This window comes from Calidris pugnax, unplaced genomic scaffold, assembly GCF_001431845.1.
Source record: "Calidris pugnax isolate Ruff unplaced genomic scaffold, ASM143184v1 scaffold44, whole genome shotgun sequence".
Taxonomy (NCBI): Eukaryota; Metazoa; Chordata; class Aves; order Charadriiformes; family Scolopacidae; genus Calidris; species Calidris pugnax.
Window position 1 is genome coordinate 15,016,542 of NW_015094506.1, and position 16,620 is coordinate 15,033,161.

At 36.0% G+C, this 16,620-nt stretch overlaps 1 protein-coding gene across 1 annotated transcript in view; it reads right to left on the reverse strand.

Annotated features, from left to right (window-relative positions):
* Positions 1–16,620, reverse strand: part of TMTC2 (transmembrane and tetratricopeptide repeat containing 2) — a 157,296-nt gene that overhangs the window by 43,893 nt on the left and 96,783 nt on the right. Inside the window, exon 9 of the mRNA XM_014963310.1 lies at positions 10,416–10,537. Coding sequence (XP_014818796.1) covers positions 10,416–10,537 — 122 coding nt within the window. The remainder of the gene's footprint in view (positions 1–10,415; positions 10,538–16,620) is intronic.

Sequence of the window (16,620 nt, forward strand, 5' to 3'; positions counted from 1 at the left end):
TGGCAGAGATACAAGCAGGCTTAGCATTTACAATATTCCAGTTTCACAAAATGAATGTTCATTGGAGGAAGAGTTTAGCCTTATTAGTTAGTAAACTTTTTTGGTAAACCCATATACCTTAAAAACATACCCACATGGCACAAGGCTCCTGACAACCAAATGGTGGAACTACATGTTAGAGTACACTATCTTATACTGCAATACTTCTCCTCCCTGTTGTGCTTTATTATGTTGTGTTTTTTTTTTTTAAAAAAAAAAAACCAAACAAAAACCCAAAACACCCAACATGTAGCCCAGACAGATTTTTCCTCATCTACTAGTGCAGTAAACCTATAGATTAAATGCAATTTCTTTTTTTTTAATAGCATACAATCATAGTTGAGAACAAAAAGTGAAGAACAACCTCCAATTGGAAACATAACGTTAATTTGGGACAGCATAAATTAATTATTCAAGTTCAAATAATTGGGGGAGGGAGGAAGGTTGAAAATTAAACACTAAATTTTGCATATTTAACTACAAGATTGGCATTCTTAGTCTGGCAAAAGGTACCACAACATATGTAAGTCCAGTCATGAGGCTTCAAAATGACAGGCACCATGCATAAGTATCACTAATACTGACAGAATTAACGTCTACAGATTTTGCATCGTTTTTTTTTTTAACAGACTCACATCATTACTTTTTAGCTGGTTGCACTCTGTGTCTATTTCTAGAACATGAAAGGACAGTTCATTGAATACGGTCACAAAATATGTAGCTTCTGCCTACAGAACTATGAGTGTAAGGGCACAAACATTTGTCAAACGGGATTAATTTTCATTTACTGGGGTCGCTGAAAACACATGACTGCTCTACTCTTTTTGTCACTTTCCAAATGGCATGCTGAATTCAAGTTCAGGCCAGTCAGGAGACCTGGAGTGCATAATGATGACAAGTGCCAGCAAACACAGCATCAAAGGAACAACTGTACTATTAGCAGGCTCAAATACTCATTAACAGATAAAGGGGTGAAAAATCTTACACTATATCACCCAAGACATAAAATGATCTGACTACAAACTATCAGCACAGCTCCATTTGTTCATATTGACCATTATTTTAATATATCTACATTTGTCAAAAATTAAAAAAAAAAAAAGAATAAAAGCATTTTCTTGCAGAATGGCATTCTGAGGAACCTTGCAATATTATATCATCTAGAATGTCTTCTTTGATGCCATCTGTCTGCTACTAAAATGTCAATACCTCAGCATAGATTTAATACACTTTATTTTTATGTCAAATGATATAAAATCCAATCACCTGACAGAATCAGGCCATTTAATACACTTATTTTTATGTCAAATGATATAAAATCCAATCACCTGACAGAATCAGGCCATTTCGCAATTAAACTTTAGTATTTATCAACTTTTTTCAACTATCCAATGTACAGCTTAACTACCATAACAGAATGTACACACCGTGTTGTTAGATTAAGAGGGCAATCCCTGTCATTGTCCCTTCCCACTATATGTGTTCAGTGTTAAATAAAACACGTGCCATAAAGGAATAAGATTCTAACTTTTAAAGAAAATCCAAATAATTGTTTAAACAGCTGAAAAATACCGATTTGAGACAGGAAGGCATTTTCTGTGCGTGTTCACAGTTATGTGTATTGACCCACACAAATGCAGGCATTGAGAGCCACCGGAAATCTCCCAGTTCCTAGCAGCAGGGTGTGCAGTTGTATATGCACAACCACATGCTTTGGCAGTTTCACAAAGCAAAAAATATAAGTTTACAACTGCACGCTAGCAGACTTATTTGAAGAATAAAAAAGTTATGAATAAGAGTTTAATGGGAAGACTTGACATCTCTGAGGATTAATAATGGGATACAAAATGCCTTTCACCTGTTGGTCACCAGTTCACATCCAGTCCAGGTTGGTAACTAATGAAAAGGTGCGATCCGACAGCTACTGGTTTGCTCAGGAGAAATGAGTGGGTGGTCCTAGACCAACCCCTAATGGAGATCCTCTGCACAGATGCACTGGCGTATTTATGGCTTTTTAGTGCAGAGACCAATGAGACATTATCATAAAACAATGAATGGCAATCTCATTGCTGGAGGAAAAAAACAACTTAATGAAGACACCTTAATGATTGATTTGGAAGACTGTGCTGGTATTCACCTTACTGGACCTGGACCTTACTCTGATGCCTATAATGAGGACAAACTTTCAGCAGTTTTCCATTAATAGAGAAAACTTCCTCCCTCCCCACTCCTAAATCACAGAATAATAATAAAAATAATAATAATTTAAAAAAAAGATGAATTGCCCACAATTACCACCTTCCAGCAACACCAGCAAATTTAAAAGGAAAAAAAGTGAAGGTAACTGACACATGGCTCTTATAATCTAGCACAGCAGTTGTCCTGGCTTTCAGAAACACCCCACTCTCCACAAATCATGCAAGCTTCAAATCAGAAGAGCTGGTTGCTTGCATTTTTGGAAGGTAAACAGTTAAGTGTTTAAATATAAATTCAGAAGCTTGATTTTTAAGACCAGTTCTTTGTAAAAGCTGACTGCAAGGGGCTTTTTGGTTGGTTAGTTGGTTGCTTCTTCGCTGCAGACCAGAACAATAGATCCAAACTTGCTAATATGGGCAGACATATTGCTTAACTGGGCTTTCCCACAAATGACTGTTATGATCACCACGACAAATGAAAGAGAGCCAGCTATGGGCAGTTGATACATTAGTAGAAGACCTTGTATTTATCCTTAAAATATTAAAAAACTGAGGACAAAACTACCATTTTTATATCCACCCCATTTTTTTTCCTCACTGCTGTGAAACTGTGCCAAATTCATGTTGAGGCAGCTGTTGTACTTTAGGCTGCTGGAGGCCCAGGGACCCCGAGATGCTAGTAAAATTGGAAGATTAATACAGCTGAGCAGCTCTGAATAACCCTCTTGTGGAAACTATGATGACACAGTGGCAACCAGTAAGGTGGTTCAACAAATTAGGTGGTCTCTGCAATTAAAACCAAATTTATATTTCGTAAATATTCATCATTCTTCAAAGCCTGCAAGGGTTTAACGGGTAGAGCAGAAACTTCACTCTTCAATATAATTTTACCAGCTATAACTGGTAATAATGCGATTGCATAAGGAACTCAATGTGTCAGAAATGCAGTTGACTGTCATTCCCTACATCTGCTCAATTTTTTTTGGCAAGCATTCACATTTTTAATAAAAGGAACGGAATTCTGAAAAGATTGTTAATGGAAGATTGATTGAACTGCAGACACTGACTACAGAAAAAATGATTATTTTACAGATTTTCTTCTTCCTCTCTAGGACATTTTAAAGTCACAGAGAGACTATGCAAGGATAGTAAAAAGGTCTGAACTGAACCTGTGACTTAATTCCATATTTCTTTAAGTTTTTGCAGACCCGCATATCTGTTTCATAGCCAGTTCCTTTTGCCCTACAAATGTGACAGGACAGGCAAAACAAAATTGAAATACTGTGACACTGAGTAAGTTAGTGATAAAGTCTTCAAAAGTTTTTACTTAGCTGAACTAAGAAAACAGGAACTAGAGATTTGCATCTTACAATGAGGTCACTGACATACACAAGCTCTCCATCCCTCCTCTACATACAAATATTTAAGAAAAAACTTTAATATCTAGTATTTAGTAGCTAAGTGGATTCTTCTTTCCCCTTATTTTGCTGTTATTTCTACAACTCTTCTTTCTTCACTCTGAATTACAATGTGAATATCTTGCACCATAATTTGTACCTGAAATGCTAGTCCCACTGAAATACATGGGAGTTGCATTATTTACATTAAAGGCCCAAAATCTCTTTACTTCCTGTGCAGCGAAGAGATAAATCTTGTCTCCTCGTCTCATCTTTATTATAATAAAATAAAACCAGCTGAACATGTCAGAGAAGCAATGACTTCTACAGGTTAACTTCTGGCCCAGAAAAACATATACGAGGCAAGATTTGAAATGAGAAGTGATTTGTAATGAGAAGCTCTATATATTTCATTAGAAAAACAAATTGTAGTGCAGGAAGGAGTTTATAGTCATGCAAAGCCCTTCTTTGCCCAACTAATATCAGTGGGCTTGTCAAAGATGCTGTGTTTTCAAACAAAGTTTTCCTCTTTCATACCCTTATACAATCACAGTGAGAAACAATGCTGTTAATAGAACTGTTTTGGCTCCCTAATAACTTCAAGAATATAATCAGGGAGGTAATCTGCTCTAGGTGGACCCCCTTTGGTGGTGGGGTTGGACTAGATGATCTCCAGAGGTCCCTTCCAACCCCATATGATTCTATGATTCTACTCTGGAGCAAGTCAGGGTATAAATTTCTATCTAATAATACATGATAAATTATCATATGCTGATCTTTACCTTATAGCAAATGTGAGGCAACTTTCTCATTATTGTACAGCGTGACACATTCACATACCCTTGGCTCTGAGGTCGCAGTTGACGGTCTCCTTCCCAGTCATTTAACTGGACCACGGTCCTCACATGCACATGAGTCTATGCATACTGCTTGAAGGATCCAGTAAATTACTTTTAGAAATAAGCCTTGGTAGGATCAATAAAATGGAACGTCTTGTTTTAGTTTAGTCCTCTATTTGCAACTTAAGTGGTTTGCTTCCATCTAAACATATCATGTTAGTCCTCTATCAACCACAGGTGGATTTGTGTTGACTAAAAAACCATCTACTAGACTTAGATTATAATGAATTCAGTGTAAATTTTCTATGAGCCAATGTTATTTTAGAGAGCAATAACATAAACCGGGTTCTTGAGTCTAACCTAAAGTGATAATTAATGGCATGATAACCAGAGAGCTGAGATTTAAGCACTGCCCACTGACTTTGCTGGGAATCCACTGGAGTGTAAGCATTTTTGAATGTGATAACACTGCTTATACCTAGATTTAGGAATTTAAAGCACAGCTCATATCTTACTGGCTTGGAGCATGATTCAGAGCCTATTAAGGTGATATTTTCTTTGAGTAAAGTAGTATGTATCTGATTTATCAATAATACATTAGAGCTATTTGAGATCCATTTTCTTGTTTTATGGGACTCATCATAAAAAGCATTCTTGTTTTATTAAAGCGTTCAAAATGATTTAGGAAAGACATATAGGCATAGGTTTTTTTTGTTCTCCTGAAGGTTTTTTTGGTTGTCTTGTTTCGGTTTAATAGATACACCTATTTTTCAGTCTTTCTTTTGGGTCATCTTGAAGTCCAAAAGGAGTTTACCTCATGTTACATCACTGTTAACAACAAGAAAGATTATCTACAGCCTTAAGTAAACTTTTAAAGAAGAGATTTCATTTCACATGTTGTGATTTATTTACTGTCTAGACCCATATTGAAATGTTCACCTGGGTCATTAACCTTTAGATTATTTTATATCAAAAATATGTAATGAAACTTTAAGTACATTTCCATGTTAGGCACTTTCCATTCAGTCTTAAGCCATATTTTATATTTTCTGATAAAGTGGTGTATTACTATCTACTCATATTTCACTGGCCCGTCAGTAGAATATAAATTCACTATCTCCACTTACTGTTTTCACTGAGTCCTATGAATTTCTTCTAAGCTAAATTCGGCCTATACCATGCATTTCTCTCTGATTACTGACAAAATCGCTACACACAGAGTAATTACAGGTGACTGGCGACTATATTCAACCATGTAGCAAAACAAAAAGATCTTTTCTCTCATGAAAGCAGTTCATCCTGTGTCAGTGATGTTTTCTATAGCGAGCTTTAAATTTATGTTGAGTAAAGCGAGAAGTTTAGGGCTCCCCTTTTCCTGTCTACAGGAAGTTAGAAATGAGATACAGAAGATGAGATCCCTAAAGGAGGTTAGTGCGGGGTTATGTGCCTAAATACCTGTTCCAGAGTAATTTTCCAGCTAGTTAGGTGGATATGTTATATCTGAATGAAAATACTCCATTTTACAATTAATTCTGTTACATTTGGCATGCAGCCAAACATATGTCCTAAGGGGACTGAAAAGTATATCTATGGATGCAATACTTATGGCATGCAGCCAACCTCAGAAATACAAGCTCAATAGATGTCAGCTATTGAAATTTCTGTAGTTCGGAAATCCTGACATTCAGCCTGGAGGTGTTAATGCTCCAGATACACCAGATAACCAAACCTTGAAAAAATAGGGCTCATGTTTCTGAAGTCAATAAACATGACTTTCCACATCGAAGAGGGAAACCCACCCCTCCCATTCCTTACAAGTAAATTGCTTGTAAACTGAAAACAAAAATAAAAACAACTTCTGACTCCAGTTTTGGAGATTTCAGAACTAAATCCAAACTTTGTACTTGGATTGGTTTTAACTCTCAAGGGATTTCAAGTGGCAAGAAAAATTGTAGTGCCTGTGTCAGACTCCCAAGACAAACTGAACTCATGACAGAAAAGTAGCAGTGGCTATTTCTTGGCTAAACTTGATTTCTTAGGGAGGGACTCCTCAAGAATTCAATGTCATTTATATGTTGTTTTGATGAGAGAAACTGAAATATCCAATTTTCATTAAAAAATTCTTCCAGTATTAACAGCCAAGGGATTTAGCCTCCCAAAATGATATATTTAACAGCTTTGCTGATCTAACTAAATTGACCCATTCAGAAAATGTCTTTTCATAAATTAAAGATTTCTGTATGTGTAGGCATTTATTTATCATTCCGAAAAAAAAAGGTTTTAAAGGAATTGATTACTAAAACTGTTCTAGAAAGTCATACCTAAATTTAACATATAGCATTTCTATTGCTATGTCTTAAAAAGTCAGGATTCTTTTGACATCATGACTGTTCTACCTCATCCCTGCTTTCTTCCAATTTGTGTAAATCTAGAAAGCCAGAAAAAGAGTAGCTATCAAACAGTGACATAAAAAATGACAATATGACAGTTGTCTAACAGAAATGCAAATTTCCTTTCTGTGCTGGAACATCAGCAGCAAGTAATTACAGAAACAGTAAATGCTGAATTAGTCTATTCCTTATCGCATTATGTTCTCCTTTCCCCCTGCTGCCCCATTTCTTTCTGTTCTTTCTACATTCCTCTTATTTTTATGTTGTCATCTATTTATATTTATTTTGAGATGACTTTCAAGGACTACACCAATCACTGAATACAGTAAGGTATTTGATGGTGGCACTCTGAGTAATTTCACAACTAAGCAAAAATGGCAGGATACCTCTCTGGCCTTCTGTTTGTCAAGAGCATAAGTAACAAACAACTGCTGGCAAAAATATGGCCACCCACTGAGGAAGGAGTATTTTGAAACTTTAAAAAAAAGTATTTAACTTCAGTGTTGATACTTGAATGTCACAATCCTGTTTCTTTCATTTTAATCCAAAATACTGTGAGTCTCTGTCGTGTCTGTGTCTGCTTTCCCCCCATCTCCCTTTGGAGAAAACATTATAAAATATTTTAGATTTTAGGGAATCTTCCAGGATAATTATTACTGAATTTAATATGGTTTGGAGCTGTAACACAGAAATTTTACAAGGCAAAGTAAATTTTTCTTACAGCACTTTGGGTGATTGTCCAAGCCAGTAAAAAACAGGAGATTAACAACACTGTGTGGTGCCCTGTAAAATGCAAGAAAACACTGCAATTTTTTCCAAAGAAATATAGCAAAGCCTGTAATTCCTAGATGCAATATGCTAAATGTTACAATATGGGGCTGCCCCTAAGTACTTTAGCAATTATAGGCGCTACTGCAAGCTATGAAGGGTGGTTTGTGGGCTCACTCGAAACAGATAAACCTCCAAAACAGATTTATTTATAATTGAAATAAAGCTCCTCAGACTGGAGTGCTACTGTAAGAACCATCCACTGCCTGATGGCAGAGAAGCCAGCCACTAGGAAGGAGGACTTCTTAGTCTTCTCTTTAAGAAGACTAAAGTGAGAAAAAAAAAATAAAAAAATTAAAAGCTTTACTTCTAAATGATTTTTTTTTAGCATGATAGCCAACACTTTTTCTTCTAGAAGGTCTGCTCATAAAACTGAAAATGAATTACAGCACATGCTCAAGGCCTCACCTGGCACTGTCATTTTGACAGACTCATTTTTATTTTAGAACTGGGAGCCTTGCAGTTTTAAAGCCTTTTACAAAAATTATGTTTTCTTTTGTGATACAGAAATAAATTACCTAAGGAAGGGATGAGACTCAGATGCTGTGGTACCAAACTCTTATGTACATTGACAAATAAATTTCTCAAGTAATTTATGCAGCTTAAGAAGTTAAATATATGAAAAGCACATAATGCTAAAGCACTGCTAATGCTAAAGTCCTAAACAGCTACATGTTGTTTCTGAAAAATAAATAATAAAAAAAAAAGAAAAGCACAAACTTAAGCCCCAGACAACTGGCTATTTTCCAATTATTCTACTAGCTGAGCTACTAATCATGCTTTTCAACCACTAAATTGTGCTGTTCTAATATATTTTCAGGAAAATTGTAGCTTAGTGAGCTGTAATTTTTAGATATGAACATATAACATATATTATCCAATATAGGGGTTATGAAATACTTGTGACATGACATTAGGTAAGAAGACTGTAAATTCATTAGCTATTCATTTGGAGCTCTTAAGTCGATCTCTTTCTTTCTGCATATACAGCAGAATGCCCAAGTCCACCTGGCATTTCTTATATCCCAGAAGAGCTAATAAGCCTTGAGATAAATATTTGCATTAAAATCAAAGCAGAGAGAATTGTTTTAATACTAGTAAGTAATTTTTTTATTCCAAAGGCTTTATTGCATGTAAATTAGAACTATACAATTTATGTATTTTAAGAATCAATGACAGCACACTTAAAATAAAGGCATCATATACTAGATGAGTGTGTTACCTTAGCAATGAAAAATATGTTTGTGGTTAGTTTGTTGGGTTTTTTTCATTATTTCCAACTTGAACAATAACCTGCATGAGCAATCTGGTCTAAATAAAATGTTTACTCTGAGTAGGGCATTGGACAGAATGATATCTGAAGGTCTCTTCCAACACGATGAACATGCTGAAGCTAGCTCCAGTTTTCTAAAATGCATTGCTTTGAATCAAAGTCAAGGTACAGACATATTTAATATTGCCTCCTATTATCTTCTCTTACTGAAAAGAGATTTTAGATGAGAATTAGCTTCTACCAGAATGGGTTACCTTTTCAATGTCATGAGTGGCATGTAAAACTGTAAGAGGGTAAATCACAATTAATCTACTGTGATAAACATAAAATGATTAAAATCATAATGTGACAGATACTGATTCATGTCAACATTTCAGGTTGATTTTACTAGTTTCCCATTTCATGGAATCATGGAATACATGCAAAATCATTTGCATGTAAGCTCATGTCACTACTGTTCCAAAGGGCAATTTAAATTTTAAAGTTGCATTTTGTGAGAGATTAAATGAACAATAGTAAGCAAAAGCATAATCTATGCTGTTTAATTTTACTTGGGCTAATTCTTTGGGTTTTGTATATACAATAGAATATTTCAATTGGAAGGGACCTACAACAATAATCTAGTCCAACTGCCTGACCACTTCAGGACTGACCAAAAGTTAAAGCACTTTGTTAAGGGCATTTTCCAAATGCCTTTTAAACACTGAACAAAATATCTTTATCAATGACCAGGACAAGGGGATTGAGTGCACCCTCAGTAAGTTTGCAGACAACACCAAGTTGGGCAGAAGCGCTGATCTGCTTCAGGGGAGATCCGCTTGAGGGTAGAGGTATCTGGACAGGCTGGATCAACGGGCCAAAGCCAAATGAATGAGGTTCAACAAGGCCAAGTGCCAGGTCCTGCACTTGGGTCACAACAACTCCATGCAATGCCACAGGCTTGGGGAAGAGTGGCTGGAAAGCTGCCCCACAGAAAAGGACCTGGGGCTGCTGGTCGATGGCCAGCAGCGTGCCCAGGCAAAAAAGGTGGCCAACAGCATCCTGGCCTATATCAGGAATAGTGCAGCCAGCAGGACTAGGGAAGTGATTGTCCCACTGTATTTGGCACTGGTGAGGCCCCACCTCAAATACTGTGTTTGATTTTGGGCCCCTCACTGCAAGAACGACATTGAGGTTCAAGTTACACCAGGGGAGGCTTTTTCAACTACAGAACTCCTTACTATCTGTTAAAAAGTTCCTACACGATTGTAACTGTTTTCTTCTGGCATTTCAGGAATGGATGCAATATTTCACAAAAAAAAAGGACACTGTCAACATCCTTAATTAATAAGCATGACTAAAATAACATGCCAAATAGGGCTATAAGCAATTTTCAGGCCAAAGTCTTCCCATCCCTTTACCCCACCTACTTGAAGGGCCTGGGATCAGCTCCCAGGAGCTGCTGGTTAACTCACCGTCAGAGCCAGTAGTTTTCCATAGGTGAGATGGGCTGGGATGTGGTCACTCTTGGATCGTAGTGACTCCACGTACCAGCGCTCTGCTTCTGGCAGCCGGCTCATTCTCATGTAGGCTTCTCCTACAGGGTGAAACAAATGGTAAGAATACCCAAAATTTCTCAGGGCTTCCATAATTTATTAGTTCATTTATAAATTGCTATGTATTAAATGGGCAGAGGTCTTGAAAAGGGTGAAGTGCTTTGAAGCTTTCAACACCTTCAATGACACACACACAAAAAGCTTTACAGACACTTGATGAAGCATACTGAGTTATGGTCTTATTAGGGCTGAAAGAGCATGGTTTAGATGAAAGTCTTGTTGGAACAGAATTGCAAGAGAGAGCTCCATCTGCTAAGTTTCAGCCAAAAGCCTCAAACTAACAGAATTTTTACCACATCTACTGCAGAAAAGTTACTTCTTTTCCATCAGTCTACATTGCACAGCATGGAATGGTAGGGAGAATACAGGAAGTGTTTGCATTTAATCATAATACATCAAGAACCTAGATTTTTTAAAAACTAGGAAAGGTTAGGAAAACAGCCCTGAAAGTATATTGGAGGAAGGGGCAAGACATTAAAACCCTAATCTCTGAAATTAGGTTATGTGCCATGATTAGTTTAAATTAGAATATTGTATCCATAATATTAAAATTGATAGTCTTAAGAAGTCATGAACGAAACAACCAAAACTGTACATTTTTCAAAGTTAAATCCTTTACTGTGAGAGGCTGAGGCAGACAATGTTGAAGAACAAGAGATGACTGGGACGTCAGAAAGCCATATACTGTGGTACAGATAATTGCAGTCTTGAAGTTTCTGAGAAAGAATTTAGCATATAAAGCAGCAGCTTCTCAAAGAAGCAAACAAACAAATTTCTCAAAGGTTGGAAATAAGCAATATCAAACAAGTATGTAATGGTGAAGAGCAGCAGCTTTCAGATTAATAGGCTGCATATACACAGCCCGTTCATGAGGGCCTTGGATATAAATGTGCCCTTGCCCAAGCCAATGACAGACTGAAAATGCCTACAGGAGAACCAGGTTTTCATAATCTCACCAGCTGATTAATTCCAAATAAATGGCTAACTATCTCCCCAAAATCGTGAAGTCATAGTTTATCCAGTGCCACCACTAGAAGATCAAGAGAGGACTACAGCTGACCAAAACAGAGGTCAGCTAAGCCTGTTTCCAGGTGAGTCACTGCCCCCAGGCCTGCATTACATGGAAATTAATAGCTTTAAGGGCATCATGGAGAGAGAGAAGGACCAATGTTCTTTATTCAAGCTTTAAGCCAACTACCATACCCCCAAAACTTAGAGAAAAAAGTGCCATATACATGCTTAAAAAAGTAAAATAGAAGGAACTCTCACCATGGGAGCTACTTTATCTTGAGTATTTACATTAAAATTAAATTTAATTTACAGAATCACAGAATCTTCTAGGTTGGAAGGGACCTTAAAGATCATCTTGTCCAACCGTCAACCTAACTGACAAAAATAGACACCCACACAAAAAGTTTAGGTCCAGGTAGATATTTTTTTTTTGCTGTCTTTGTCACCAGAGGATAGGGATCCTAGGCAAAAAGTGCCACAAAAGTTTGAGGTTCAGGAATTAGGGTGCAGTGCATGCAAAAATCACCTAACCACAGCCTACAGATAAAAGCTGTGATGTAGAGTCAGAAGTCACACTGAGCCAAAGCTAAGGGAAGACAACATGAACTTTTATGAGCAAATAGAGTTCTTACAAAAAATGGTGCAAGCCTGTAAATCTAGCAGACCAGGATTTCTAATTCAAAGATATACAGAGCATTCTGTACTAATGCACTGGTCTCTGATACCTGATTACATACACAGAAGGAGCTGATGTTTCAGTCCCAGAAGTACTCAAGTCATTTATTGCTGGTTAGGGCCAAACTAAAAGAACAATTTAAAAAAAAAAAACACAACAAACAACCCAAGCCAAATAAAAAAAAAATCCAAATAGGAAAGAAACCCCAAAAGAACACGAACATTCCCCAAAACTTATGATAAAATTCAGGGATATCAACATCGCATGCATTTTTTTCACCATGTCAGCACTCACAAATAAGTGACGTAACATTATACCTTGTTATGCACAAAACAAAATCATGAAGTCAAGTGTTGAAAGGATGGAAGAAGCCAGAAGTCAAGCTATATGCTCCCCTCATACTCCTCTCCCTAGCTATACGCTTTATGGCAGAATGTTTAATTGTTTGATTGCATACTCTTTTTCCCACAGGCCCCTGCTTCAATTAGCATATAGGAAATGAGGAATCCATACTGCTTTTTTCTTTTCTTTTCTTTAAATGGAAAATTCCAGCCCTTGGCAAAGTTTCAAGCAATTAACAACAAGATCCTTTAAAAAGTAATGTAAGCAGCCATAAGAGATGGAGTTATCTGCTGGTAGTATATGCTGAAGGCACTGCCAAATTTCAGAAAGATCCAAGGTTCTAATCTATTTTCCATGATGGATTCTGATATAAGAAGAGATTAACATCTTCAGAGAACTGTCAAATTCCATTTTTAATAGGTTTTAAGAGCTCAACTACTTTACAAGCTAACCTCCTTAAATTTTGAGGGTATTTCTGTGCGGCACATCTAGAAATGAAGCTACAAGACGTCAATCTAAATGTCAAACTGTAAAGAAAGGAATTTTATTCCTCTAAAAAATTTACAGAGAATTCACCATGGCTGAACATTCTTTTTCTGAAGAGTTTTTTCTGCCCATAAGCCCCATATCATCAAGAATTGCTATATTATAAGCAATTAGAACATGTAATTACTATAGAAGGAAGCAATGTTAGGGTGTCTGATTTCATCTTCTAAATGATTTACAGTGACACCCCTATCTAAAAAGAAATCAAAGTTGAAAACTAACAAAGGCTCTGCCACTGCCATACTCAAAGACAAGGATAAAAATCAAACATCTGTTAATTGAAGTGTTAGACTGATGCAATTTTAATAAAAGCCATTCCAGCTTAAGATAGTTTTCCAACAAAATGTCAGAGAAAACATGTAGGGATTGACTTCTGTCATTCAGGATGTATTTGTGTATTGGAGTGTCTGAGATTAAAATGAGAAAAACAGTGTTTGTCATTTAAATCCTGTATTTTTATAAACTTACAACATGAATTATTTAGTCATTAGGAATATAACACAGTGTCCATTGGCAGAAAATATGCAAACCAATGGCACATGTGAGCAGGTTTCTTTATTTACTTTAACAATTATTTAATTTGTAAAATCTTTCAAAACATGTTAAAAATCTGAAAAGGTCATACACACACACAATTTATTAATGAAACTTGTTGGCTCTATGAAGTTCAAGAGAGTTCTATTCTACTTTTCTGTTGAAGGTTACAACAACAGAGAAAGACATTCATGGCAGTGGAAACCTTAAGACATAAATTAACAGTTATTTTAGTTCCCTAATCCATACCAACATACAACCATGTGCAGCATTGCCTGCACAATCAGTGGTGGCAAGAAATTCAACAGCTAATTGGAGTAAAAGGAAACAAATGAGTAATTAAAAAATGTTTCAATTTTACACAGTTCAGCTAACATTTTGTGTTATTTATGCACCAACTTCTTAGCCTATTGCAGAAGGAAGAAGATAGAATATTTAATTGTAACTCTCATTCCTTATGTAGTACAAGAAAACACATTAATCTGCAACTGAAACACTATAAAAAGGAGTATATACATAGTTCATTAACACTTCATGACAAAGGAATGAGGAATGGGCTACCTTTTAACTAGACTTACACCACTAAAATCCTAGTACTCAAGTGGATTTTCTCTGCCATAGAGATAGATCAGTTGCAAGACTACCATTCTCCAAAGCAGCATTTCCTCTTATTTTGTAAGAATCTTTGGGACTGAAAAATAATCTTTCAAAATAAACAAACAAAAAAGAAAAACCCAACAAATTAAAACAACAACAAAACCACATCTACTTAAATAATCCCAAGACAAATAAAGAGTAATTAAAGAACAATAACAATCAAATTAAACATTAAATATTTATATTAAATGGTAATGCTAACAAAGGATCAGATTGCTAGCAGCTATTTCCCTTGAAAGGCTTACTTTATACTCAATAATTAAGTGCAATATGAGCTTAATACAAATCCTCAAAAAAAAAAGTATTAAGAAGTTCGGATTTTCTAATACATATCATACATTATTAGAAAGCAAAATTTGGTACCATTTACATGAATGTATGTTATACGGTTCTAGATTAAACTCTCATCTGCTGATTTCTGATTTGTTCTGTTTCCGATGCATGTTGTCATACCAAACAAAGGCCATTTCCTTGTAGAAGCACGTTAGATTTACCTATGAGCAAGTACAATGGCACTATGGATATAATAGCCCTGTGCCTCTACAGATGGCATGTACCTATACTTTTAGATTAAAAACATATGTCCCTCCTGTGGTCCTCCTCTTAGTTCCCAAAAGATAATATTGAAAAGACTACTGAAAAATTATCTGCGTAAAGGAGACAATGCAGGGTAAGTCTGCCTTGGATCATCCTTGTGTATGTTCATTTTCTGCCACTCAAATTGCTGGATGGTAAAAACATAACATATAGAATATAGAATATAGAATATAGAATTTGGCATTGACAAAAGCAGAAGGCAAAACAGAAAGGAAGATGGAGATGCACTTTGAAAAGGAAAATATCTAATAAATACATTCACCCAGGAATTAAATTTCATTTTTCCCTCATTTCTTTCAATTGGGAACATAAACAGGTTGCCTTAGAAAATGATGGAGAGGTGTGTATCCCTGTGCAACCCAATACCACAAGAGGGTTGTGTTTTTCGTGATGCAACTGTGTAGCCTCATTGTGCAAACCAAGGCTGCAGATGCATTTAGCACAAACGCCCTTCCCCTGATAAATAATTTCCTTCTTTCTTCCCTTAGGTACCAGTGCATACAATAACATCATAAATCTAGAAGCATAGTTTGATGTTACACTATACTGATGTTTAAGATATACTGCAAAAGATTAACAGTCTTGGTGATAAATATGCAGTGCATGCACATCTTTAGTGAAACAGCTGAAGCATGTGAATCTAATGAGCATCAAGTTCTGCATAGACTAAGCATATTCTGTGTTTCTTTCCTTTTACAGAACAATCTTCTTGAAGATTTTAAGGAATGTATTGTATTTTAAGAGCGCTTTTGATGGATGGGAGTCAATCCACATTTACTTTGGTTGAGCAGATTCTTACAGCACTCAATTAGCCAAAGCAAAGCCCGTGATCTGATTTAATTAGACCACTAATCTACTGTTGAAAGAAAATACCTAAGTGGAAAATGGATACATATGAAAGGCAAAATAAAGTCAGTTGCCACCTTTTAAGGATTATTATTTTTGTCAGTAAAATACAGACATTATGCCAGTATAGGTTTCTTTAAAAAAATCTTAATAGAAACATTTTGCGTTAGAATCATGCCTAACTGGGATCACTGTAGTCTAATTTCAGTATTGGACCATATTTTTGGTATACAAACATTATGATTGTCCTTATTTTCATACAAAATGTTTAAAATATGTTTAAAATACAAATGCATTTCAGGCTTACACTCGTAGGTTTTTCAGAATTCTGCCTCAAGCATTTCACATTAAATTATAGATCAATAGTCCAAAAAGATAAAACTAAGAAAATCTGAGAATCTGGAAAAAAACACCCAGGTCTCAAACACTGCATCCACTGCATCCTCAGCAATCCACTGCTGTAACCTACAAACCCATCTTGAATGCCTCAAACAAAAGAAAGTGAAAAAACATTGCAATCAGCTCAGAGATTTATACTCGGCTTTGGACAGCAGATATAAACTACCATGAAAGTCCAGAGGGAGAAGAGTTAAAGTAGCAGAATGGGAGCAGGGAGGGGGAGAGAAGGAAGCACAACCTTTTATTCCCATCACTATTGGAGTGGACTCCATTCTAATTTCCCTATAACATATAACAAAATACATGTATGAAAGAAAAAAAATCCTTTACTTGAACAAAGTTAGTTTTAAAACAAAATAAGTTTGTAATATACATTTAGTAAGAAATTACCAGTAAAGCTTCATGAGATGCATAGGAAGCACACTGATGACTTGAGCTCAGACGAGTGCAGATACC